This window comes from Eutrema salsugineum, unplaced genomic scaffold (assembly GCF_000478725.1).
Source record: "Eutrema salsugineum unplaced genomic scaffold, Eutsalg1_0 scaffold_2, whole genome shotgun sequence".
NCBI lineage: Eukaryota > Viridiplantae > Streptophyta > Magnoliopsida > Brassicales > Brassicaceae > Eutrema > Eutrema salsugineum.
This window is the reverse complement of record NW_006256829.1, coordinates 6513710-6541252: the sequence shown is the minus strand read 5'-3', so window position 1 is coordinate 6541252 and position 27543 is coordinate 6513710. Positions and strand designations below refer to the sequence as shown.

Here is a 27543-nt window from a genome sequence, read left to right as displayed (position 1 = left end):
GGGCCAAAATTTTACTTTTTTTTCTTTCAAAATTTACTTAACAGCTAGTCTTGAAAAGCAAATGTTGCCATCCTCACATTCAGCGTTTCTTATTGCCTCCTTTATTTTGTATTTTATTTAAATACAGCTGATCTGTTTACTTTTTAGTCTTTGTAATCTTTTTTTCCTTTTAGAAATCTATTCAAACCTAATAATAAAAGTGACAATTTAAAGCTAAAACCAATTGGACAAATGATCTAAAATAATGGTGGGTGGGTCACAATATCAATTTCTTTACTCCATTATTTTTGCCCAGTTTGAAAAAGGAAATAAAAAATATATTAATGTCTTCCAAAACATAAAAAGAGTGTATTGAATAAGAAAAAGAGTTTATTGAATCAAAAGTGTCGATATCACTGAACGTAGTTTATTTTCTGAAGGGTTTGGTATCTACTATCTAGTATCTACCAAACTTGTTCATCTCAATTGCGTATATTAAACAAAAATCATGAGTCACACAGAGAACTTTATATTAAAGAAAACATCCTCTATTATGGCTTTATTATATTTTATTTCTGGAACATATAAACAACATATGAACACTAGGATCTCATTAAGAAAGTAAGAACCCAGAGGAGAAAAAAAAACAAGAAGTGCAATATAAAATATTCGTTTGATTTTATATTATGATTCTATAAATTACTTAAGAACTATCACAAATTAATTAAAAAAACCCTAATATAACTTAGGATTCGATCCGTTGGAGGAAAAAAAAGAAGGATTCTAAGAACCCCCAATAATTAACAAGGAAAAAAAAAAAAAAAACCCCATTTCCATGTATAATCACAGACCGGAAGGATAAACAAACTATGGGAAAGTTTTGTTGTTGTTTACGTTTCTTTCTTGGGTTTTGCTCACATGATATTGCAGCTTGATGTGTTCTCATCACTAAAGTAATCAGAATACTGATCACCACCGTGTGGCGGATACGGGTATGGATACGGATACGGGTATGGATGTTGTTGGTGCGGCGGTTGAGGTGGCATGTAATTGACAGCTGGCGGTGGTCTAGCGTACATCATTGGCTGGAACCGCTCGTTCCCCATAGCTCGTTGCTGGTTCATAACCGCAGCTAAGTATTGTTGTTGTTGCTGCTGTTGCAAGTAAGCATTTCCCGGCGGCATTGAATCTTGTCCGCCTCCGCCGTTTCCAGGGCCTTGAAAATATCCTGGCGGTGCTCCGGCGGATGGGCCACCGCCACCGCCACCGCCTGGTCCCATTGCGGGTAATCCTTGAACCGCCTGCATATTATTACTCATTGGACCAGGACCACCACCACCCATTGGTGGTAAATTACCCATTTGCCCACCCATTGGCATACTCATGGTCGGAGGTCCACCACCATTGCCGCCTCCCATTGGACGGAAACCCGGTGGGAGTCCACCACTCATGGGTCCTCCTCCTCCTCCGCCGCCGCCACCCTTTTTGCCTCCGTTGGGACCTCCGATCATCTGACCTCCGCCACCTCCTTTAGGACCACCACCACCTCCTCCTCCATTTTTCCCGTCTAGCGGATGTCCACCACCACCACCACCGCCTTTGCCGGCGTTCTTGCCTCCGCCTTGGTTTGGATTCCCTACATTACCACCACCGCCTCCGCCGGGACCTCCCTTCTTACCACCGTTGCCTCCGCCGCCGCCAGGCATTTGACCGGGAAAAGGAGCACCACCGGGACCTCCTTTACCCACGATTTTACCACCGGCGGGTCCAGGACCACCGCCGTTTTTCTGAGCGTTTAACATCTGTTGAGCGTTTGGCATCATCATGTTAGGCATCATGTTGTTAGGCATCATCATGTTACCACCACCACCACCACCCATCATCGGCTTCATCTTGTTAGGCGGAGGAGGGTGGTCGTCAAACTCATCATCCTCCAAATCATCGTCAAACTCGTCATCATCAAACTCATCATCATCGAATTCGTCGTCACTGAAATCGTCTTCATCGTCATCATCAGGAACATCGAACTTCACAGCCTTCTGATTAGGAGGGTTCTTGTTCACAGGAACAGAGCCAGGGCCTGGACCTTTTAACTGAGGAGGAAGCTTCAAGTCTTGAAACCCTTTCATCTGCTGAAGCTGTTGAAGCTGCTGAAGCTGCTGGGGATTCAGCTGCTGCATCTGTTGTGGAGTTAACTGTGGAAGCACCATCTTCGGTGGCCCACCGCCGCCGCCGCTACCACCACCGCCACCACCTCCTCCGCCTCCTCCACCACCGCCTCCTTTCTGACCTTTGTTATTGTTTCCACCGCCGTTACCGCCTCCGCCTTTGCCGCCGTGGTCAATCTGCATGCCTTTGAACTGATTGGCCAAGTTTGGTTGGTTCTGATTGGTGTTATTTCCTTTTGGAGCTCCCCATATTTCGGCATGTTTACCAGATTTCAAGAGCTTCTTGATAAGAACTGAAGGGTCTACGTTTCCAGATACCGTCACTTTCCCTTGCTCTGCGTCTATTTTAGTCGTGAAAACACCTGTTTCAGGACCAAAAACAAATTAGCCAAGGTCAATGAAGAGATCATAGTCTTTATCTAGAGGTTAGTCAAATCAGAATTAAAATGAAAATTTTTCTTTCTGAAAGTCAAAATCGAACAAGGTAAGATTTTGGAAAATTTTGGTTTTTTTTTTACCTTCAATTTTCTGCAAGATTTTCTTCACTTTCTGCTTACAACCATCACAGTGAATGTTTACCTTGAGAACACACGTCTACAAAAGAAAACACCACAACAAAAAACAGAGTAAATTCTCATATTTCTGTAAAATTGTTAACATCAAGAATGGAAGCAAAAAAGTGGTGAGCAGACCTGGATCTTCATAAACTCCTCTTTACTCATTTTATCCTTCAATTGGTGAAAAAATTGTAATCTATCTCACTAGATCTGAGACAACTCCTCTGGTTCTTGAAAGTTTAATCTGCACAATCAAAAACCCAGAAAATAATTACTTGAGGAATATATTCAAAAGACAGAACACAGAAGCAAACATAACTGTGACCGCACACAAATGATACATTATCTGCGTACACAAGGTATAGCTTGAGAGAAAGGACTCTCTTTTCTCATTGGGTATTTTCCATGGAAGACAAATATGCAGAGAGAAGATTTAGAAACAGAGAAGGCAAATCAGAGACTTACTTGAATGAAGCAAAGAAGGAGAAGGAAGAAAGTTTCAGACTTTACAGTAAGTTTGGTGAACATTAACTTCTCTACTTCAACTATTTCAGAATGAGAGGGAGAGAGATAGAGAGAGATGATGCAAAGTTGCTACTTCGTTATCTTTTTTAAGATGTGCTTTAATTTATTGGGAGAAATGGAGTGAGTGCAAGTACTCTTCTTATTTTGGGCTAATATGGATATATGTTTTTTTAAAAAATTACTTTCCCCCATATATAACTTTAGTGGTAAGATATGAAAAGTAATTATCAAAGACTCAAAGTAGATTAGCAGTATGTGTTAAAAAAGAAACTAGATTGGGGAGTGTTAAGGGTATCACCGCCTTAATGTTTCTTAAACTCCATATCAATATAATAATTCTACATTTTAATCATACAAAAGTAATTTGATTTTCGTACAGATTCTTAAATAGAATTTATTGTTTTATTTTACCCCGTGTTATTAAATTTAAAACTGAACACTGAAACTAAATTTAAACTGAACACTGAAATTCAAATTAATACATTTTTTTCCAAGAAGTAACACTTTTAAGTTTTAACTGTGAAGTATAACCAACACTTGAAAAGCAAACGTTGGAAATGGGGACTAAGAACTCTATGTGAATATTCATAAAATCCCACATTAGTAATATTTTATAATAATGTGCTTTTATTTTAATTTACTCATAGATTTATTAGCTCGGCTTATGTGGCTCGGCTTGGCCTCAACTAAACAAATAAGTGTTTTATGAGAATTAGTCCTTGTAACAATTTATTTCTTAATTACAACAACGAACCGGTTAATTTAACGTTACTGTGCGAGAAAAAACGTGAAGTTGTTCTCTCTTTATTCCTTCCGTATAAACCGGTCCTAGGAATTTCGCTACATTAAATTTAGGAACGATCTTTCATTCTTTCTTACCTCAATAAACTGCATTTCAAACTGTAAAACTTAATCGCTCTTACTGCGTAATTAAATCTCTATCATCTTCTTGTATAAAACTAATATTCTATGAAAATATATGCTTTATATGTTGTTTTAAAAGTAACATACATAAATTAAGGTAGGACGGATGACCAGATCTATATAATATCGAGTTTAACTATTCGGATTATAATATGTGGCCACCAAATAACCAGATTTCATATATCCGTTCAATATAGGAGGTGTTTGGGGATAAGTTTTCAAAAACTTTAAAATGACTTACAGCTTTAAACGTTACTAATTTTACAAGCTCATTTTATCTTCCTGAAATCTCTCCAAGTCTCTAAAATCATTCATAACCAAAATTTTGTTTTTCTTCATATTTTATGGCTTTTTTAACAGGCAAGAATTTATGAATTTTCTTTTTTAAATCACAGTTATTCATTATAAAAATATAGTTACAGTCTACATTTTAAAAGCAAAAGTCCTAACTAATAGTTGAATGGATTGAAGTGTTATTTTATCATGTAACAAAATTTTAATTTGTATTACGCGAAACGAATGCCTAGTTATGTAATTGTGTAAAGCACTTAATTATGTGAGATCGCTCTCTTACGTTTTTGAATAGTGAGATAATTAGGTAATGTTTTAAGATGCGGAGAGTGGAGTCATCGTAATGATCATATGCTTCGTGTCATCGTGTGAACTTCAATACTAGTAATCTATGATGCTCGGTTCTTATAAAACTGTTATTAGTAACTTAGTATTTAATAAAGTTTGATTTAATGATTTGCGAACAGTGAATTTGTATCTGCGGTGATATTAAATATCACATGGTCTTAGGCTCTTCTCAGCCAGTCTCAAAACATGGAGTGTTATATGGAAAAGGGCAGCGGAAATAAAATGAAGAAAAACAAACAGAGTGTTTATCTTTATCTTTCTGGTTTGATTTATATGATTGTATACCCAAACCCAATCATGATTAATTTAATTCTACGATTCAAAAAATCTATTGACCATATCGATTCACATATACTTGTAATAATTAGTCACGATTATATCATTCCACGCGGCTCGGTTTTTTTAATCATGAACAACTATACTCGATTTCATTTCATTTCAAATACAAATCACCACAGATCAGGGTTTAATGATAAGAACTAGTTAAGGTATTTAAGCATCCTAATTCAATTCACATCCATAGTTAAAGAGGGGACTCCTAATGCTATATTGCTATCCTTTTTTGAAGGTTGTGTTTGTCTATTCACGAACAAACTATTCATAAATAGTGACATACAAAACTACACTAAACGATTGATTACCACATACAATAATTTTTTTTTTAAAGAACAACATATGATAGTTTACCACACGGAAACTATATTTTGTTGAATTATAGTGTGAAATTTATAATTGTTTTGCTCTAGCATAAGACCAGTAACGGTTTTACATCAAATTTATGTCAAACTGTTTATTTTGAAAAGGAAATAAGCATTAGAAACTAATTGTACAAACTAAATTAAGTGTACTATTTAACTACAAACTAGATTTTAACCCCGTGCGTCCGCACAGGAATGTTTTATTTTTTATTTCTAATATAAGTTACATTTATCTTTTTTGTTTAGATATAATTTATTTTTGTTATTTATTTTTTTTTTTAAATTAAAAAATTATTATCATATTTTAATTTTAAACAGTAAAATTTGTATATTAGTAGAATAAGAGTATACGTTAATTAAATATACATTGTTCTAATGTTAATTATAAACTTTGTTATTATGTAAATTTAGATTTACACATAAACAATCTATATATCTATGAATTTGCTAATCCATCCGTTTAGTTGTCTTAAATCATTTTTAATATCTTACATGTTTTGACAAATTAATCCGTATAAGACTATAATTATAATTGTATAATCCTATAAATATTTATTAATATGGAATATTTGGACCAATTGATTATGATATAATAAGATATTTATTTACTATTTGTGCTATTAAAAAATGTGTATATATATAAAACGGACTAACATGTTAGTTTAATTATCTCAAATCATCTTAATATCTTACATGTTTTAATAACTTAACTCATGAACCTTAAATATATAACTCTAATCACCTCGATCATATTATTGTATAATATAAATATTTATTAATCTCAAATATTTGATATTTTAGACCGATTGTTTATGATAAATACGATAAAATATTTATTTACTATGCATTTTTATAAAAATATTATTTAAATTCAAAATTTTAAATTAAATCTTTCCTGTATTTAAGAAATTCTAAAGTATTAAAATTATTATCTAAATTTTTGTAATAAAATTTAATTATAATTTTTTTGAATTTTTTGAATTTAAATTAAATTTAATGCAAATTTTTGTAACTAAATTTAATTAAATTTTTAATAATTTGAAATTTAAATTAAAGATGACATAGATTTTAAGAAATCTAAAAAAATTAATAACTAATTTTCCGAAATTAAATATAAAAATAAAATAAAATATTATTAAAAAAATTTTGGAAGTGTTTGGATGCAAGCACTAAATGTGTTTCTGTTTTAATAGAATAGATATTCAGCGCTACATTTGTAAAGGTCACAAATAATTGAATCCAACTGTCCATGATTTTTTACCCTTTGTCGAGTTTTTTTTTTTAAATAATCGAGTGTCATAAATTTAGTAGAAGTTGGAATTAAAACAACAGGACTAAGTAGGCGGAAACATGACAAAAATGGTTAAAAGAAAGAGACGTGTTAAGAGAAATTTGGTTATAAGAATATGATTGTTCAAAATACAGAGATTAACCTTATATATAATGCTAAAAAGACTGTTATAAAAAATTAATAATAACTGAAAAAGTGGAAAAAACAAAAAAAATAAAGGAGAAAAAGGTGGGGTTGGGTAAATGATGAAAACCTCAACCTTACGAGTGAACATAATCACGTTTTGGGCCGCATCAGTTTCTCTTAATTTTCATGTATTTAAATCCAACTTTAGACACTTTTCGTGTACGCATTTATCATTATTGCCCTTTGTCTCAAAAGCCTAAATAATGTAAACTTAGCATGAAATACTGTTGAAAAAAAAAAACGAAACACTCTCCTCTCCCCATCGTATTTTAGATTTCCTTTTGGCTTTTTATTCAAACTATACTATAAGTATACTGTTAGACGAAAAAGAAATATCAAAAATCGAAATTCACAGCTGTACTGTCAAATTAGTGAAGAAATAAGGAGAACCAGACACATGCATACAAAAATATACAAATCTCAGGAGGTTTCTGTATTCTGGAACTCCATATCAACTATTTATACTACATTGTGACTATTATGTTGGTTGAGTTTTTTTTCTTTTCTTTTTCGACATCGGTTATGCTTATAAGCTTATTCATGTGCTGTGTGAGTTGTTAAGAATAAAGGCGTTGGTAATATACTATTAGCTTATAATTGAGAATCCAACAAAATCTATTTTGTAAGATATTTTTTCTAAATTTGTATAGTGCATGCTTTTATTTTCTCACTGATGGTATACAGATTTCCGCAAAGTTTTATGTCAAATGGGAAATGACAAAGAGAATGTAAATAGTAAAATCTCAAATCGAGCTTTTACAATTGATAAATATCAAATGCATTGACACACAAATTATTCATAAACCTTTTTGTTAGGTGGATCAACGTTGTTCACGCCTCGACGATATTTTTTTGTGTGCAAATGTCCGACGATTTTCTTATTTAACAAACAACGGACGAGGTACAAGCATGTTAGGTCCTAATAATTATGGGTGTTAGAGCCAAAAAAAGGACAATTAAAATTCGTTACTCGTAAAAAATATAGTAGATATTTTCATCGCCATATATATCGATGAAACTTAATTTGTAGTTTTGTAAGATAGGACAAGAGAAACGTTAACTCATATATCTATTGTATAATATAGTCCAAGTCTTTTATAACGAAAGGACATGGTACAATATTGACATTTATGATAAATTTTTACTATGGTTCAGGAATGATTCCATAAATTTGCTGCATTATTGAATTATTTGAAGTTTTCTTGGGTACACGTATACTTATAAGTTATAATTTACAAATCGTGTTGAAGGACGAATAGATTTTATCTTGCCTGTCCAAGTTATAAATCGATACTAAACAATAGCTTTAAAACTCACATGATATTAATTTCTAAAACTAATTTAGAAGTCTGCTATAGACCCAAAGATACAAAAAATAATATATAATTAAGTTTTTTATCACATTAGATTTTTCGTTTATACATTTTTGCAATGGAAATTTGACAATATATATGTGATTTAAAGAAACCAAACTGGAATCTGACAAGATAAAACTTCATTTTGATCGACTAATCTAGCAAGTACATTTGAATAATATTTGGTTGATTGCAATAAAACTTGTAGCTGATTTTTTGCCTGAAATGATAGAACTGAGTCACATGAGTCTCCAATGTTCACATGGGGTCATCTTCTTCTTATTGACAAAGTGACATTAATTGGAGTTTTTGTCCCTATTCTCTCCTCTTGTTACCATCTTTTCCTTTGGATTCGTTTTTTTTTTTTTTCCTTTCTCAAACACAATACGTTTGGGACTTGAATTGTTATATCCTAGCGTGGAAAATGTTATACCTATTAGCTATTAATCCATATTTAGTCGACAGTTGACAGTGTTAACAATAAAACTTGATTATGTATGTTTGAAACTCGAACAGTGTGAACTGACGCAAATGATATTATCTTTGACGGTAGTACCTAGATTCTTATCCATTTAGCAGATTTATCTTGTACTTAATATCTGTAGCTATACTCAAAGTCAAAACTAATCTCGCTTGGTTCATTGGCATTGCTAAATATTCCGTTGAGCAACCACATTCAGTTTTCCTAGTGGCTAATGGGCTACAATTGTCGAGGTACCTAAACTTAAACTTCTTGTAGAACCATATCCATTGATGGACCTTAGAAGTCAAATCCGAGAAAAAGCTATACCAGAAGGTTGGTCTAAAATAGAATATATATGAATCTGAGAAAAATATACGTAGAGGGATATACATGGAGACAGGTGATATATAAATGAGGTTTTGTAAGATTTTTGATTAAACATCATGGTATGACTAGTAAACATTGTCATAGGAAAAAGGGGGAAAATATCTTTTACACTCAATAAATATTCCAAAACAAGACAAAGACAACCACACATAGACTTAGGGCTTTAATGTTCAAAACTTCAAAATTGTATGTTTGCGTTGCGTGTATGTTTGTATTATAAATAAAAAACAATATTTTAATTTTTTGAACTTTGTTTTTGTTCGTATCAATTTGTTTTTTACAAATTATAAACGCAAACACGTAGCACATGCATGCATTTTTCCCGTTTGTATTCACGGTTATCAATTTTTCAATAAGAAACCAAATATTGTGGTTTTAAGAAAAGTAAGAAACAATTTCAATTCTTTTTCTTAATATACATATATATATATATATATATCAAAGGAATATGATGTCTAGATATACGAGGATACACTAGATACCACCTGGAACCAATGTATATGGAAAAATAATTTTGCTTGTGAAGAGAGTCACTTAACTACAATCAGATGAAGACCTTTTCTCTTTGTATCTTCCTCAATTCAAAAGTTATAACATTCTGTCAAAAGAATGAACACAGATTCACTTTTTTTTTTTTAAATAAACTTTTTTCATTCAGGCTTAACTTCAATAGGAAACATTCTCCATCAACAAGCTTTTCCTTTTCTTTATTAGCCTTTTTTATAGACAAAAAGCAAACAAAAAGCAAAAAAAGAGAGAAAAAAGAAAAGGTTACTTCTTTGAATGTTCTTCTTAAACTTCAGTTCCATCTCGCTTTATTTTCTTTTGAACCTCTGTAATGATCAAGGTCCCCATTTATGACTTCTACACGAGCATTGTACTTTCTAAAAAAGAACAAAGAGTTTGAAGGAAAACAAAAGTGAGGTTCACGTAGAGCTATCTAAACTATTGCAGATATTTCCCGTCTGTTGAACAAAGTATTTATTTAGGTTACTATGAAGTTCAGTTTCTAACTTATAACTCAATAAACAACAGATGGTTGAAAGTTATGTTCGAGCGATTAGCAAAAAAAAAATATATAAAAGAAATCAAAGAATTTGATTGATGAGTGTTCCAAGCAGAAAGAAACAAGAGAGCTTCTTCAGAACCATTATATACATTACTGATGTTTATAATCTTTCAAACTTCTGACATAACGACCAACAAATCTGTGCAGAGCATGAAACGAAAAAACGCATACCATGTTAATAAAAAAGGCAAAAGTATTCGACTTCAAGGTTCTAATAAAAGGAATCAAACATGGTGTTTAAGTGAAAAGAAGAAACCTCTACTTTAGTGTTCAGTAATCCCAACTTCAACCTCTAAAAGCTCTTTGATAGCTTGTCGACAAATAGGACATTTGTTTGACTGAAACCTTAGTTCTTTCGCACATTCGCTGCACAAACACTGCAAAGTGACAACACAACATGGTTTAATCTTATGAACAATTCAACCAAAAAATTATGTTCTTATGAAAGATTTGGTATAAGATTGGCTTCAGAGACAATTAACATCAATGTGAAGTAAGTCTAATTACAGAAGTTGCTTGTTCATATCTAAGAGTTTGCAAACGATTTAAGAGAAAACAAAAAAAAGCAAAGAGAATAGCTAGAAACTTTTACCAAATGTCTACAAGGCATGACGATGGTGTCCTTAGGTTCAGTCAAGCAAATAACACATTCTTTGCCACCGGTATCCTCTAAGCCTGAGGCAACACTACCTTGAGTGGTTGAGTTATCGATTCCATACAGCTCACCACGTAGTTCATATCGAACTCCTTCAATCCATAGGATCTGATTCATGACTTTCACTTTGAAAGATCCATCATTAGTCTTCTCCAAACCAGCTTGTGTGATTTGCTTATGAACTAATGATTCCTCAGAAACAGAGCTTGGTGAGATTACTATCTCAGCTGATATTACAAGTGGGTATATATCTTCTGGTGATGGTTTTGATAGATCGTCCAGTGAAAAGAAGCCCAGGTCCGTTCCTGTCCCTGATGGTTGTAGAAACTTCTGTGCTGTACCTTTTTTGAAAGGGACTTTGGTTGGTGGGAAAGCTTCTGGAAAATGCGGCACCATTGTGCAGTTCGGTTCCTCCTTTGCAAAAAATATGATATTGAAACTAAAATAACACAAGAAACATAGTTAATAACGTTCATAACAAAACATACAATTTAACTTCAAATTATACGATATATAGCTAAGAACATTCAATGCTATTTGTTAATAAGTGAGTCTTTTACATCACTCCTATAGAGATTCGTTAAATGAATTATGTTCTTGATGCAAAATCCGCATCGATATACAGAAATGTACAGGCGTGGTTTCTTAAACAATATAACATGTAATCACATACCCATCAGCTAGATCATGTAACAATTTAACCTTTTTTAATCCAAAAAATCTGGTTTATATAATTTGGATATGAATCATAAATTCCCTCTAGGCTACTTCGTCCAATTTGGGTTCTAATATTCCGAAATTCACTCACCTTAGGATTGCTTGAACCAAAATGATCCAAATGAAAAACCAGTAAATTAAATTAAAACATTTGAGTCACATCATGTAAAGTTTGAACCTTTTATGATCCAAAATTCAGATTCAGTATAATTTTTACAAGTGCCCTCCTACCCTAATCAGCCAATCTCGTCACCAAATTCCGGAAGCAAACAAAGGTTTTGGTTTTGGAGTGAGTTGTGAATATATACCTGCCATCGAATACGGCATCGAAGACGAAGGAAACTAGATGATGGCCAGGGTTTAGATCGTCTGCTTCGAGCCTCACCGTGTCTTTATGCACATTGACATCATTCCTAACCTTCTTCGCGCTCGCGTACGGCGGAGGCGCTTGATTAACCGGAGGCGGACCGAAGTGAACCGGTCTCATCATCTGATTCCACCCATTGTGATGATAACCGGAGTAATACGGAGGAGGCTGTTGTGGTGGGTAATACTGGTTTTGATTATAGCTATGACCGTAGGCTCCGTAATTAATATTCGGCGGAGGATGAGATGGTGGCTGAGACGGTTGTGGAGGAGGAAGAGAGAGCTGTGGAGTTGATACGAGGTGGTTCTGAGTGTAGCTGTACTCGTTGTGCGGTGGTTGAGGCGGCGGTTGTGAGGGAGGATCGGAGTAATAGTGCGGCGGAGGAGGAGGAGGAGGAAGGTGATTGTGGTGGCGACGGTGGTAATTGTCTCGTCGACGGTTGCTGAAGGAGATCCCCATAGCTGAAGAAAGAGACAACTTGTTGCTCAGACAAGACAGAAAGACGAATGAACAGAAGAGATTTGGAGAGACCAAAAAAAAAAAAAAGTCAGATCGAAGATTTTTTTGACGATTTCGATTTCCTTTTTTAACCGCGGGAAATATACATGTTTACTTTGTCAATAATCAATATCTACCCGCCAGATTTACTGCCAGTTCTCTTGGTACCTGAAACAATTAAAAGTCAACGCGTGTAATTTTTGACTAGAGAGATTTTAATCTTTCAAAATAATTTATTTTCTCGATCAATTTGGCATTCAAAATTTTGTCTTTTTCCCAAATTTTTTTTATAACGAATGTTTCTATAAGAGACTTGACCGTTTATTTCTTATATTAGTTCTTCTATAGTTTGCTAAAAAAAAAAAAAGTTCTTCTATTAATGAAAGAGACATGCCAAGTTTTTTTTGTTAAAATCTAGTATTAAACTACGTTACGCTTTCGAAGATCCATATTTTTCCATGAGATAGAAATCTATTTATATAGAAAAATTCAACTACTACATATATATATATATACCATAGTTAATGTGTACCATTATTGAATTTCAGTCGTGATATATGTTTATGTATAGAATGTTTCCAATAAATTGTAGGTGTCAACAAATATCTCAAACTTAGGGACGAAGAATTTTTTTTTTAAAATAATTTATTAATCTATGTTATTATACAAACAAAAACCAAGAAAACGAAAAACTACAGCGATATATATCATCTGTGCATTAACGGCTGACTCTTTTGCCCAAAGAACCTAAGCTTTGTAAGTTAAAAGATAAAAAAATATTATTGTACAAAGTAATTAACCAGTAGCTTCTTTAATGACTACGGTTTTCTTGGTCCTGAGGTGGTTGTTGAGAATCTATCTTTATTAATAGAGGCTCATTTAAATCCGCCGGAGCGTCATCAGACGTAACGTTCAGCTCCGGCGACGCTGCAACCGCTCCGTTCATGTCTCCTCCGTGCTCAGCTAAAGCTTTTCTCAGAGCGTTCTGTGCCACCTTGGTAACACAGACCATTAATATCACTGCAAAGAAACAGATACAAGAAGGCAAGAGAAGCATTAGGTGTTTCGGTGCATTTGCAGTTTCACAAAGATTCTATTAAGATGGAAAATGAATTCTAGGAACTTTCGAACCAACCGGATATTACAAGGCTTGAAATCAAGAAAGCCTGCAAATGAACCAAACACGGGTTGAGAAAAGAGATTGAAACAAGAAGCTGAGAATGTAGTTTCATTGTACGAGCAAATCTTACCCAACGACTTAGCGAGAATTCACTCCACTTGTGAGTCACATCAGAAAGGTCTTTTAGAGTTGTTCCAACATACACTAACGCAAGCGTTATTGGCTGCGAATTAACAATGTATCAAGCTATAATCTTTTGATCTTACTATTAAAAATCTTACAAAGGACATTGAGAGGTGGATTAGATTAGATTACCATCATCCCTAACCAAGAAGAAAGCAAGTATGGCCCCAGCGGAATTGGCGTTACAGATAAGAGGTAGTTCAACATGCTGAAGGGAAGAAGAGGAGCAAGCCGGAGCAGCAAGCATATCTATATTCATTTTTTTTTTGTGCATATTCATAAGTTTCAAAAACAGACTGTCAGCACAAAAAGAAAAAGAAAAGATTAAAACTTGTGTAAGTTTTCAGAGCAAACCTTGAAACCGGATTTCTCAATTGCAAGTGCCACTGACTGAAACTGAGGATAATCCTTCAATTTTGCAACTACAAAAGGTTTTCCAATCTGCATAAGAGCATTTATCATGTAAGTACCAAAAAAAAAAACAAAAAAAAAGGATAGCATTAGTCTCCAAATCTTTTAACTACAATTGAGACACTTACAGTACGGCCTAGAAGGAATGCTGCTCCTGAGCCAAGTGTAGCACCGACCGAATCAGCCACAAAACCAATTGGCAGCCCAAAAAGGTAGCCACCACCGATCTGAACATCACAGCTTCAACCAAATAAGATTTCTCAATTTGATAGATAAAACCTGTCACTCTCACAAAGAAGGTTGAGAGTGGATGATACCCGTGAATATCACACAAAAGATAAATAGGTACTGGTTTATATACCGTTAGAACCGAGGCAGGAACAGCCAAAACTGTTAAAGGAATGTACGCAACAGCTCTGTACATATTTCAGAAGAAAGAGAAGTTCAGTAAGTTTTATGTGCAAAGGCTTCCCAATCAATGGGTAAACACTGGTAATGAAACAGAGGTAAAGCTACCGCAGTTAGTGTTAGCTCATTGCTACGATTCACACAAGAATATAATCAAATTCATAGCTCAAGAGACAGGAAGAAGTGACACTTACAGGGCAAAAGGTCCCCAAGGACCTAGATCTTGTTCAACCCATAACAAAAAATCCTTCAAAAGCTGAAAATACAAAGAAACAGATCAATAATATATCACTTGTGACTTTCTCTGTTACAGAACACTAATTTGAATCTAAAATTGAAATGATTACAACAAAATCATAAGAATAAGTTTCAGATCATAGCTGATGCTTTAAATCACTTCTTCGAAATGACAGGAATTCAGAAGGGAACAATTAATCCAGAGATCAACACGCAGCATTTGCTTTTCTAAAATTTGAAAATCATTTTAGCATCTTGCTCATAAATCCTATGCAAAGGGTCAAAATTTATCTTTCACATGATAAAAAAGCTCAAATTTTCATTGCTATGACCCACATTCACCAGAAATTCAAAGAAAAGCATACGAATTTCCAGAAATCATCCCACACCAACCAAAACCCATCCCAGAGAGCCACAACGGAAACTCTAATTCCGCCAATTACGAGGTTATAAACGGAAAAGGACCTGCTCGACGGGGAGAAAATAGCAAGCTAAGACAATTGCAGCTACAAGGATCAAAAGTACGGAAACCCGGAGAGCAGATCCCCACGTAAACGCCATAAACGGCGATCTTACGACGCAAAATCGCCTCCGGTGACTCTTTCACGGCGCTGCCGGATCGATGGATTGTTCTCTGAGAAGCAAAGCAAAGAGAATTCCCCTGAAACCTTAAGGGCGAAGATTGCCTATGGCGCTTGCCGTGGAGATAATGTAATCCGAAACCGAAAAAGGATAGAGATTTAATTGGATTGGAGGTTTCGTGAAGGAGGAGATTCAATTGTTGATTTGGTTTGCAGACTCCATCTTTAGCGTGAGAGCATAATTAAGCATATATGAACTGTGACTGGTTACAATAAACCGCGTACCGACTTACGGGCCGTCCTTAATAGTTAATAGGTTTTGATACATAAAAAAAAGATTTCTTGATAATATCTAAAAGTTTATCACAATACTATATTTGTTTGATTTTTAAAAAATGAAAATCTTGACATTTTACTCTCTCTCTCTCTTCGATACCTGGCTTCTATTTTATTTTTTACAAATTATAAAGAGAGTATATGTATGTATCCCATATTTTACCCAAAAAAACAAAATATATCCCATATAATGATATAACTAATGATATAACTAAGATGTTTTAAAAAAAAATAATAAAAACCGAATATCCGGAGTTTGGCAAGTTTACAAACTACTCCATAAACAATGACATTGAAAAAATAAGAGATTGTTTTGACAAAAAAATGAAGAAGAATAATGAAATTGAATAGCGCAATGTATTTATGAGAATAATGAATGTTCAAAGTACTTGGTAATTTAAGTTTAAGTAAACTAGACATTAATCGTCACGGTCTATGACTATTTTTGATTTACTAATCGCGGGCTAAACCACACCGTATGATAGTCAACGATTTTAGTATTGGTCAGTTTTTTTTTTTTTTTTTTAACATTATCTAAATTCCAGTAATCAGAAACAATATTTACCTCATGGAGGATTGTCACAAGATATGATGGAACATAAAAAGTAAGATACAAAAGTTGAGTTTTAAGAAAACTCTTTTACAGGCTTATCAGCGGCTTCGTAGCAATTCCGGGGAGTACACAGAACTTCACATTTTCCAACTCTCTCCATCCAAATCCTAATTTCATTATGGAGTTTGAAATTCAAGATTTCCCCACTGATAAGTTATGCAATCACCTCCCTTCGAAAATGACATGTTGATAGCCTTTGATCCAAACCTGTCGTAAAGCCATTAGTAAAGCTTGAAACTTCTGCCTCTAATGCCTGAATGTGACATTTTGTACCAACACTCTGAGTCGCTTCAAGGTATACTCCACTGAAATCTCATATTATCCATGTTATTTTAGAAAGATTGCCATTACACTTAACAAAAGCAAATTTTGGCTGTGACCAATTTGATCTTCGACCACCAGGTTTTGGCAGCATGAAATCCATTCACACGCCTCTGTTTTAGCTCGTAATATGTATCTCCTCCAATCACTCCTCTGTTTTGGGTAAAGAAGAAGATTATGACTCTTCCTACTTATCCTAAATAAAAGAATCGTGATTCCTAACTCCTAACACCTAATCATACTAAAAGAATCTCTCTACTTATTTATCTCACACACAATGCATTTAACAACACATGAACAAGCATCAGATCAACAAAGTACTGATGCCCAATCTCGCCGTCTCTCCACCGCATCTTCGCCGGAGCTCTTCCGTAATGAACCCCGTCGTTACACCGGTTATCATAATGCCACGGATACGTCATATCAAAGTTATCAATCACACCCGAGACCAGCCCAAGTTCCTTCATCTTCTCCAAAAACACTCCATTGTACACTTCCATCTTGCTCGGGTTAAACGCCAGCGTCCTCGCGTAACCGCCCGTCGCGATCGTGTTCCTAAAAACCACCTCCGGCGGTCGAAGTCGCCGGCTTTTCACCGAGTCGAAAACGTTTCTCCAGAACGCAGCCGCGGTTTTCGCTCCTTTCGCAAACGCTCTGAGGTTAGACCAGTGAACGCCGTCGTGGAGGCCCGAGTTAACAACCATCGCGTCGGGAACGCCGTTTTCTTCGGCGAAGTAGCTTCTAAGCAACTCTCTAAAGCCGTGATCTTTAAGCGAGTCAAGACCTTGATAGTTTTGGGTCTCGTTCCAATGTCCGTTGAAGACACTCGTGATCCTAACGCTTTCCGACGAGTTTTTCGGATTCGAGAACTTCAGATCGAATCTCCTTGCGACGGAGGTGATCTCCGGATGACCCAAGACGAAATTCAGCAAGTTTCTGATCGAATCGACATGATTCGAGTCTCCCCAGAAGAAAATCCATTTGTTCTTCAAGCAATCCCAAGCCGAATCGCCGGAGAAGAGCTTGAATGAGCAATGGCTCGAGTAAACCCAACCGTTGCTCTCTAATCCAGCTAATGCTCCGTCGCACCATGGTTTCCGGCAAGGGAAATCAGCGGCTAGGCAACGGTAACGCCCGTCGTAGCTGATTACGCACTTGTCGTTCTTAACGAGCCTGGTCCACCGGCCGGACCAGACGTTTCTGACGAAATCGGACCGGTCGCATTTCCGGAGCTCAGGCAAAACGACGTCGGGTTTCTTGACGAAGCGTAGTTTGAATCTGCGTAGCTCTCTGTCGAAGGCGAAGCGCGCGGGGCTGAGTTTGAGGCCTTGGAAGTGACGGAAGAGCAAAACGACGGTGAGATTGTAATCTCCGGCGAAATCGGGATGAATCTGAAGTGAGAAAGAGTAAGTGCCGTTGTTTAAATCCTTCACCGGAGGTCTCGATTTCCAGTTTTCGCCGGAAAGATCAGTCTCGAAGTAATCGCCACCGATGCAGACCGGTTTTCCAGATTCGTCTACGGATTGAAAACTGAATTCGTGGATCTTACCAGCCGTCAATTCCACGGAATCCTTCCCGTCGATGCTCGGAACGAAAATCTCGACGGTCTTTGCTTCTCTGCAGTTGTCTCCTCCCGGAGCCAACCAATTTCTCAGGAGATTCGCCGTGAAATTCTGCTCCATCTCGACGGAGATCCAGTCGAACTTCACTCGAGTCGTATCCAGATCCAGAGAAGGGGTTTTCGGTTTCAATGAAGAAGAAGAAGAGGCAGTGACTCGCATGGAGTAAGCGTTGAGTCTCCATGACTCTACGAAGCTTTTGATAGTACAACCGTCGATGCTCCAGAGGAGAATCATGAGGAAGAAAACGAGGGATGTTAGAGCGCCGAATCTCCATTGATGCAGAGGACTTAGACGGTGATTATTCATCACTTGGCTCAGCGCCGGTGACGGGATCACTCCTTTCCCCGGCATCTGAAGAAAGGGGATGGATACTCAAAGTAAGAAAATATGGGAAACCCAAAAGATAATGAAGAAGATGACAATAGGAAAGAAATCAATTTGACGACACAGCGAATTCCAAGTAAGGACCTTTTTCTTTTTAATTTTCCAAGTAAAGGCTGCTTCTTTTTTTCTTTGTCGTTGGACAAATCTAAGTGAATAAGATAATCACTCGATATTCTCCAACTTGTAGACCAAAAGTATGATTCTTCTGCCGAACCCTAGAGGAAAATTAGTTTCTTCTTCTTCTTCTTATAAGTTTCAATTCCTCCTAAAATTTCAAGAACTTTTCATCATCTCGATAATTCCATATGCAATTAGGTGAGAATTTAGAGGTTGGTCTGTAGGAAAATTCTTTGAACCCCACGTGGACTGCCAAAAGGCGGAAGAGTAAGATCTGACCATTTCTGTGTAGACGAATATACACCCGTGAGACAGCCGAAATTACCATTGGCCCCAAATCGGTGACTGCGCCATCAGAAGTCGCGTCGGCGTGACGTTGGGTGTATTACGGTTATTGACCGTTAAAATAATGAATTCGTCGTATACAGCGGTGATCCGGTTTATAGAAACCCGAGTAATGTTGCGGTGGAAAATCCGGTTAATGATTTGGTTTCGAATCTGGGGTTTTTTTGTTATCTTTCTATTTCGGTTTTAGTAGGGGAAATTTGTAAATCGCAAGTTTCACTATTTTAGCGAATAACGAAATAAAAACCGACAAAAGTTTGGTAGCTTGGTAAAGTGGAATTCATCAACTCTTTAGCGACACTTTGGGAATTTTCATGATCATTTTGGTGATAGTTTGGTAATAACTTTTTTTTTATGTTCTATCATCTACCTTTTACCTTTTATCATCTATCAGATCTTTCATGTTCATCGAGCCTCCTGTTCAAGCAGAACTTGAACATTTATTAGTTCATCTTTAATCTGTTCTTGTAAAACACAAAGATGTCTATGTTCAACTTCAATCATTGAGGTGAAAATTTTGAGTTCGGCATATAATTCTTAGATTTTGGAGTCAGCTAGAGGAGACATATCGAAGATTATTTAACAAGAAATCAATGTTGGTTAAAGACAAAACAAAGCAACAAAAGAAACTGAGGATTATATAACAAGAATATAACTTTTTTTCTATGATTCAAGTATATACCAGAATAAAAAATAAAAAGAGAACAAAAAAATCATTTTTCTTTACTCGCAAGGAGAGATGATTACGAATCAGCCAAGAAGTGAAGTTAAAAATTCATAAGATTGAGATTTGGATAATTTTCATCCACATAAAATGGAAAAAAGCAGATTTAGCTCCAAGGATCATCCCAGCCACTGGGTCCTTCTCTTTTGACAAAACCAATAATGGCTTGAACAGCTTCATGAACTCTATTGGAGAGAGAGTGATTCCCATGCTCTATCTCCACTTTCTCTGCTCCTCCCATTGCTTTACTTAATCTATAATCACAGATATCAAATCAATCTTTTTTTATTTGGCCATCCATTTACAATCATTTTTAGATCATTTTGATCCAAAACTTGCATTATAATTCTCTATATATACCTATATAACTTAAATTCCAAACAGATATGAGATAAACAGAAGAGGCCTCACCTATTAACCAGTGCTTTTTTGTCGACATAATCCGGTACATACTCATCACCCATGGAGAAAATCACCTGTGTAGAACCAAAACATAAGAGAATATAAGAAACTAGCCAGTGCCCAAGTGGCCAACAATTATGTTCACAGGGACTAGAAATGTTCGTGATGTTTAGTTTTGTTTTTTACCTGACAAGGTGTGTTGGCCATATGCCCAAGTCTAGTTTTCAACTGATCATCACTAAGGTCAGAACTAAACATATCATCATCCCCCATGTATGCGCAGAGGGAGTGGTATCTGCAGGAAGCAAAGCAAAAGATCGGATTTTGTATTCAGACATGTTCAAAACAACTTTTCCATTTTTCAAGGCTGCGATTATAGTACAATGAAATAGCTATTTACCTATAAGCAGAGATTGGAGCACAAGGATCAGCTTCTCTAGGCATTAGCTCCTCTGCTCGGCCTTCTTTTATCATGTTTGCAGCCAAGTCAATCATAGTTGGTGTTTCAGGAAGTGTGGCTTTGTACTCTCTATCGCTGACAGGTGCCTAAGTAAACATTGCAGTAGCCAATACGATCAAAGCTACACTAAATTCAAAACATATCGCACATAACACAAGATCCATCTCAAGGCCTTTCACATAAGACTGAGCATAGCTTTAAGAGAAAAACGAAAAATACAAGTCAAATAATCTAGAGCTAGCACCTGCAAAATTGCAGCTCGGACAGCTCGAGAGCATGCAGCATTTGTTCCCATATAGTACACAATGTCCTGTTTCAACGAGAGAGAAGGAGTTACTGTCACAACTGTTCTTTAAGAACATCACAGAATTTTTTTGAGGAATTAACCAATCACCTGGCAGCCAGTGCTATGACCAAGCAGAACAACGCCCTCGGAGTTCTCTTTGTTGATGAGATAGCTTATAAGTTGGTCGATCTCTTGCGCATCCTTCATCAAAAAGAACAAGAAATATCATGCTAAGTAAACTGCTGACTGGAGAAATTCATAGTCTTCCCCCATAGTCTACCAATATTACAAGGCAAGATGAAATCCATATCAGTTGACAAACAAACCAACTCTTACTTGTTTCAAGCTGGAAGTGCCGAATCCAGAATATGAAGACGACATCAGTAGTTGAACAAGTGACCATTTCTCTTTATCCAAAGCAATTGCCAGAGGCTCCAAGTAACTGTAACGGCCAATTTGTGAATGTTCTATCAGTCAATATACATGACAAAGAACGAGATTTAATAGGGTAGCAGCAAGCTTATGGAAGACAACCAGCATCTACAATCAGCGGAAACAACTGGGAGGAAGAAGACAACACTGCCAAATTTATGCCAAAAGATAAATAGTTAGAGCAAAGGAAGAGGACGCATACTCAGTAGCTAAAAGTCCATCGGTTAACCCACCGATAAATATCACTTGTTGTTTATACTCTCCGGTCTTAAAAGCCACCTGCAGAGACATGTGAAACAGACAAGCAAGCTGTTACTACCAGAATCTAACCTAGAAAACCAGTTGCCATGAAAATTCACAAACAAGAATCTGCAGAGCTTATGCAAGAATCATTCTGGATGGTCATAAAGGAGCCATATTTGATCACTGCTGTTATAAGTGGTCAACTAAAATCATATCAATTGATGCAAAATCCGAAATCGAAATCTCACACGGCTTGGAACGTTGACCTAAATTACCTAAAATTTCATTGCTTTTCCTCAACAATTCAACAAATCTCCAAGGAATCTTAACATGATCAGCAAACAAGGAATCAATTTACAACAGGTAGCAAAAAAAGTCAAAGTTAGGAAACAAGCTTGACATAACACAACCGTTTGCTAAAACTGTCACGAAGCATATAACAAACACAAATTTAAAAAATATTTAGAAATCCAAAAGAAGCTACTTTAAAGTTTAAGCCAACCCGGAATCAGAAAATGATAGTTTTATTAACAGAATTTCCACCTTGTTGCTTCGAAGTAACTCAAAAGCAACGCAAAATTAAGTAATCGGAATCTAAAGGAACCTGAATGGGTTTGGGACCGTATTTGAACAAAACTCCGCGAAATTGGTTCTTCCCTTTAATTGGTCCACCGTAATCCCCGCTTCCGCCTCCCGCCATGGAAGCGCTTTTCGAAAGCTTCGCGTTGCCGGATTTATCACCGCGGCCGCGAACGATTCCGGAGAACCAGGACGTGGTCGTGGAGGACGACGAAGCGGTCGCCGAAGAAGACGATGACCCCGATGTTGACGCGGCAGCAGCAGCAGCAGCAGCAGCAGCGGAAGAAGAGGGCATCGAGAGAGACATATTCGGCTTCACGGAGACTTAAGAGAGGAGGAGGAGAAATCTGGCGACTGTGTGTGGCGGTTTCAGATTCGTTTCGAGACAAAATGAAATGAAATTTCAGCGAGTTAAATGCACGCGCCGTCATCCGCGTGGCTGGAGGAAGTCGTTGGCATACATGTCGCACCCTTATTAATTTGCATAAATCTGTGTCTAATTTTGTAACGTTAATTAGTCTACTCCTCCTCAAAGTCTTATGATTAGATGGTTCATTATGTCATAATCTAATTAGAATATTCTCTTGTATCATGCAGATGTATGGGAGTCGACCACTAATGACGAAGTTAATATGATTGTAAATTTAACTTTGTTGTTTTTTGACACTTTAGATTGTAACAGATCATCATTAGTAATTTTTTGAAATGTCCTTGTTCATCTTACATTTTGAATTTACAACTAATAATTACAAAGCCATGAATCACAATACTAAACGTTACAAAACAATTAGTAATCTCTCATGAGCCATTCATGTAGATGTAGTATCTCACGTATGACGGGTAAACGTTACGATTTTTTTTTTCTTCAGAAATGTTAGAATGATAGACTTAGTTCCCTTCTTTTTTTGAAATTAAGAAGGCCATAGAAAAATTTGTTTTGGCACCCAATATTTACAATTGTATAAATAAACCCGTTTGTAAAGCCCAATAAAAGACTTGCCAAGCTTAAAGCCAACTAGGCCTATCTTTTGACAGAATTGATGTTTACATGAAAATACATCCAACCCAACATGCCACTCCATTGTATTTTATGTGCAACTCTTCTTAATAATATGGAAAACATTCATTGAAACTCGAATAGGAGTGAAGATAAATGCTACATGCGTCCGAATCTCACTATGTACATAATGTACATATCAAAGTCCATTATCGAATACTCTATCAAATCCAAAAACAATGGGTGTAATTTATGTTTTACAAAAGTGAAGAAAGAGGGAATGAGTCTTAATGCAATTGTGTGGTCGATTAATCATTTGCAATTGACTACACATATAGAAATTCCCTATTTTTTATACAAAAGTCACTAATCATCTCGTCATGTAAATTATATACATAAGGGTGTTTGATATGTCTCGCCGTAAAACTCTGAGTCTCTTATAAAATGTTTATTGTAACTTATGTATGTCAATGTCACTATCTTTACTGAATAACTGTTATCAGGTGAAAAATCGAATCATCAAAAGGATAAATCGGTTTTAAAAAATTACTTACTCATCAGTTTATGAGAAGACGCCAGTAAAACATATTTTGGCGCTAAAATATGTTAAATCTCTGCTTCGGTCTAAACATAGTTGTGATTCATATATTATGATTAATGAACCAAGCAAGTTCAGATGTTGATTGATATTTTTTTTTGGTAAACTTCCTTTTTGCTCGAAATACAACCCTATTTTAGTGTTATGACACCCACAAAAAATTGTTTCCTGAAGTTAATCATATCAGGTTTCTTAAACAGAGATATTACAGTTTTTGAACCATAAATTTATTTTTTATATATTTTATATTCACGAATGTATGTATGAGAGTTCTAGTTGAGTTTCTTCAGGACTATTTGATGATTATAATTTTGTTCATTCTGTTCTTAATGTGTTTATTAATTAATTTGTCTGCTTGTATGTGTATTTATTCTTATGCCTTCATATATGGGTCCAAATGGGTTCCAAGAAATTGTTATAAAAGATGAGAAACCCTATCTCCACTTTGGACCATGATAACATTTTTAATTTTGAAAGGGCACTCTAATTTAATAACTTTTATCAATATTTGTTTGTCCATATAACTTTGATACAGTAAAACCTCTATAAATTAATAATGTTGGGACCACGATATTTTATTAATTTATCGTAATATTAATTTATCTATAAATTAATAATTATTCATTTATACAGAAAAATTTATTTTTCACCTATTTTAAAAAAAAAATTCTTTCATTGGTGTTATATTTAAGAATCTTAACTCATATGCTTATAAAATGATATGTACAAACTTAAATTATGATTACTAATCATAGTAGTCGCAATAGAATAGTTATTTCTATTTGTTAATTATGGACTGAATTATCTATGTAAGAATATAATGTTTATTAGTACAAAATTTAGAAAACATTATGGCTATTATCCTTAACGTTGGTGCTGAAATTTAAATACCTAATATATTTCAAAACAGTTATGCGTAAAAAAATCAATTATCTTATCTAAAGTTTTCACAAATTTTAAATGAAGATTAAAAAATAACATTATATAAAAGTTATTGATGTAAACAAGTAAAGAGATGATTTTCAATAAAATTTCAAATTTAAATAAAAAATAACGCATTAATCATATTTTAGTATATTATATCTTACCTATATATACATAAATTTATATAATTATTAATTTATGTTTATGTTATGACCATATTTTTACAAAGGAATTTCAAAAAAATTATTATCTTATTATCTTATCGAATTTGATGAATTTTTACATTGGTCCGATTTGGGACTAAAGAAATTTATTAATTTATAGTAATTATTAATTTATCGAGTATTAATTTATAGAGATTTTATTATAGTTGTAATATTACTATTGTCGAACCGAATAAAATTCAAATTTTATTTCTAAAAATAATAAAGGGTTATGGTAAGTCCTCGGCAACAGGCCCCTACTGAAGACGCAAAACTAAAGATTATGAAAAAAGAAAATTCCGAGAGAATAAAAAGCTATGAGTGTCAAATCTATGTTTCTTTTTCAAGAGTGTACGGACGTCTGTTTCTTACGGAAAATAATTACCGTAACCTAATTAACATGTGTAATATAGTCAAATAAACTGTACGATCGGTCAATCGGAATGTAACTAATTATAAGTTCATTTCTGAACTAAAGACGGTTGGTGACTTGGATGAATAAAATGCTAAGTAACGAATTAAAATAGTATAAAAAATCAACTAAGTTTCAACTCATTGTTTTAGCTGTTAAGCCAACTAAAACGAATATTTAAATACGATTTTTATAAGGTTAACAAAAAAAGATTTAAGATGAGTAATTTTTTCAGATATTAGAAAAAAATGATGTATAGAAAAATACATATATAATATATCTTAAGTAAATTGATTAGATTTAAAGTTTAGCAGTTTTAAAATATTTAGACAAATTTCTGAAGGAAAAATTAATCCCTTTTTTTATGACAATAGAAATTAGCAACTCATTTTCAATACTATCAAACTTTTATCCTCTACCGTCTTGTAATATCAATCGATGTTATTCGTGATTAGTTAAGGCATCGGACAAATTTGTTTTCAAAGAAAAGCAAATTCCAAAAAAAAAAAAAAAAGAAGAAGCAAATTCCACTGCTCTTATCTTTGTTGAAAAATAATAGATCCCCCAAATTGCTGTCACCTCGTGATTGCTAACTTTTTATATGATGGACGATTAAACATAGACATATAAATTAATTATAATTAGATAAAATAACATAAAAGAATACATATAAGTTATGGCCAACATAATTTAATTCGTTAAAATGTTCAACTAAATATTTTTTTTTCTGTGGAGGAATCCATTAGCCATTTCTTTTAGCTTAATTTGACTACACCCATTTTGTATTTTTAATACTTCAGTTTACAACTACACCATAATTTTTTGTTTTCTTCTGTTTTTGACGTTATATCATTACTACCATAGCTAAATTCAATATTTATTCTTATGGTATTTCATAATTGCTTACTAACACCCATATAATACCATATTTCCTAACCAGCCCCACTTCTGTTTGGAAGTATTAATTTATTTTTTTGTCAACCGATTAAATTCATTTATAGTCTATTTCAACCTTACGTCAACTCTATTTCGACCATACATGTCATATTTAGAATATTCTGTGCAATACTTTAATTGCTTTAACACACTATACATATTCATAATTTAATAGTGGAAAATATATGTTGTATATATTAGCGCACACACATATATATATATATATATATATATACACACATATATGAAGCTGGTATATGAAATGTTTGAAATTTACGAATGTGCGTATGAATTGTAAACAACTAAAAAATATAGTTTATTATAAATTTGTATTGAGTTCTGATAAGATTTTTAATGGGATTTTTTTAGATACAGTAGTTTTTAGTCAGTTTGATAGCAAAAACACTTAGTTCAAACTTCAAACAAATCTTCTGTCTATTTGCGATACATTACTTAACATTTTATTGTCGTCATATTTCTTAACATTTTAATCGTAACATTTGCACACCGACCATCTGTATTTTAGTTATATATGAATTTTGTTATATTTTACTTTCTATATTCTCCATGAATTTGACAGGAATTTGGCTAGTTTCTAAGGAGCTAACGATTTCAGAATTTGTTTGGTTTGACTTCTCGTGGGTCGATTTGTTTTTAAATAAATTTGCAAAGGTTGTTTTTTCGTTTTTTCTAATTTTTAGTTCAGCTTTTCGATATTTAGTCTACTCGTTTGTTTATTAGCTCAGCGTTTGACATTTGTTATAAGACTCCCAATTTCTTAAAGATTTTTGACTCTCTCTTTGAATTTGTCTTTAATGTTAGTTTCGTGTTATTAACCGACTAATGTATCCGTTAATCTTTGTAATAAAATTCAAGATGAAAAAAATATAGCCTCTATAGTGGTGACCCACGTGAGGGACGAAAAAGAATTCGACGTGGTCAATGACTCAATGGACTCAGATTTCAAAGTCTGACCTTAAAGGCTTTTGGTTGGTCTTTGAGGCCATAGAAAATTGAATATTTTTTCCTTACATGAAAATTGTTTATAGAACAAGCGTGCATGTAAATATAAGTCTTTTTGAATTCGATGAATATTATTTTTTAAAACTGAACGACATTATACATCATCAATTTTATCGTTAGAGGTTAAATTAACCATTATGATATCTTTATTTATACACTAAACGTCCA

General features: G+C 34.6%; 5 protein-coding genes across 9 annotated transcripts; all 5 read right to left on the bottom strand.

Moving 5' to 3' along the window:
* Positions 1-619: 619 nt before the first annotated feature.
* On the bottom strand, positions 620-3342 carry LOC18018929 (heavy metal-associated isoprenylated plant protein 33). 3 transcript variants are annotated; one of them, XM_006400401.2, is made up of 4 exons: positions 3170-3342; positions 2840-2948; positions 2666-2741; positions 620-2509 (listed from the first exon to the last, which is right to left on the bottom strand). In XM_006400401.2, the coding sequence occupies exons 2-4, from the start codon at positions 2867-2869 to the stop codon at positions 894-896; spliced, it is 1722 nt and encodes a 573-aa protein (XP_006400464.1). In that variant the 5' UTR covers positions 2870-2948; positions 3170-3342; the 3' UTR covers positions 620-893. The 3 variants fall into 3 exon arrangements, with proteins under 3 accessions (XP_006400464.1, XP_024011953.1, XP_006400465.1); XM_024156185.1 differs by lacking the exon at positions 3170-3342 and adding an exon at positions 3059-3076; XM_006400402.2 differs by lacking the exon at positions 3170-3342 and adding an exon at positions 3046-3064.
* A 6695-nt stretch (positions 3343-10037) lies between these two features.
* On the bottom strand, positions 10038-12468 carry LOC18018928 (probable E3 ubiquitin-protein ligase LUL3). 3 transcript variants are annotated; one of them, XM_024156229.1, is made up of 4 exons: positions 11922-12468; positions 10834-11335; positions 10498-10618; positions 10038-10056 (listed from the first exon to the last, which is right to left on the bottom strand). In XM_024156229.1, exons 1-3 carry the CDS (start codon positions 12437-12439, stop codon positions 10505-10507), a joined length of 1134 nt encoding a protein of 377 aa, XP_024011997.1. In that variant the 5' UTR covers positions 12440-12468; the 3' UTR covers positions 10038-10056; positions 10498-10504. The 3 variants fall into 3 exon arrangements, with proteins under 3 accessions (XP_024011997.1, XP_024011996.1, XP_006400463.1); XM_024156228.1 differs by lacking the exon at positions 10038-10056 and adding an exon at positions 10168-10380; XM_006400400.2 differs by lacking the exon at positions 10038-10056 and having other exon boundaries at positions 10282-10618.
* Positions 12469-13106: 638 nt separating this feature from the next.
* On the bottom strand, positions 13107-15701 carry LOC18018927 (TVP38/TMEM64 family membrane protein slr0305). Its single transcript, XM_006400399.2, has 9 exons — positions 15303-15701; positions 14795-14856; positions 14554-14608; positions 14321-14419; positions 14136-14222; positions 13914-14030; positions 13729-13821; positions 13614-13644; positions 13107-13498 (listed from the first exon to the last, which is right to left on the bottom strand). The coding sequence occupies exons 1-9, from the start codon at positions 15396-15398 to the stop codon at positions 13290-13292; spliced, it is 849 nt and encodes a 282-aa protein (XP_006400462.1). The 5' UTR covers positions 15399-15701; the 3' UTR covers positions 13107-13289.
* A 969-nt stretch (positions 15702-16670) lies between these two features.
* Positions 16671-18970, bottom strand: LOC18018926. The gene is made up of 2 exons (XM_006400398.2): positions 18779-18970; positions 16671-18661 (listed from the first exon to the last, which is right to left on the bottom strand). Exon 2 carries the CDS (start codon positions 18659-18661, stop codon positions 16952-16954), a length of 1710 nt encoding a protein of 569 aa, XP_006400461.1. The 5' UTR covers positions 18779-18970; the 3' UTR covers positions 16671-16951.
* An 808-nt stretch (positions 18971-19778) lies between these two features.
* On the bottom strand, positions 19779-22672 carry LOC18018925 (UPF0613 protein PB24D3.06c). Its single transcript, XM_006400397.2, has 9 exons — positions 22308-22672; positions 21663-21739; positions 21365-21470; positions 21137-21229; positions 20987-21052; positions 20683-20828; positions 20469-20577; positions 20292-20356; positions 19779-20134 (listed from the first exon to the last, which is right to left on the bottom strand). The coding sequence occupies exons 1-9, from the start codon at positions 22587-22589 to the stop codon at positions 19987-19989; spliced, it is 1092 nt and encodes a 363-aa protein (XP_006400460.1). The 5' UTR covers positions 22590-22672; the 3' UTR covers positions 19779-19986.
* Between the last annotated feature and the right edge of the window lie 4871 nt (positions 22673-27543).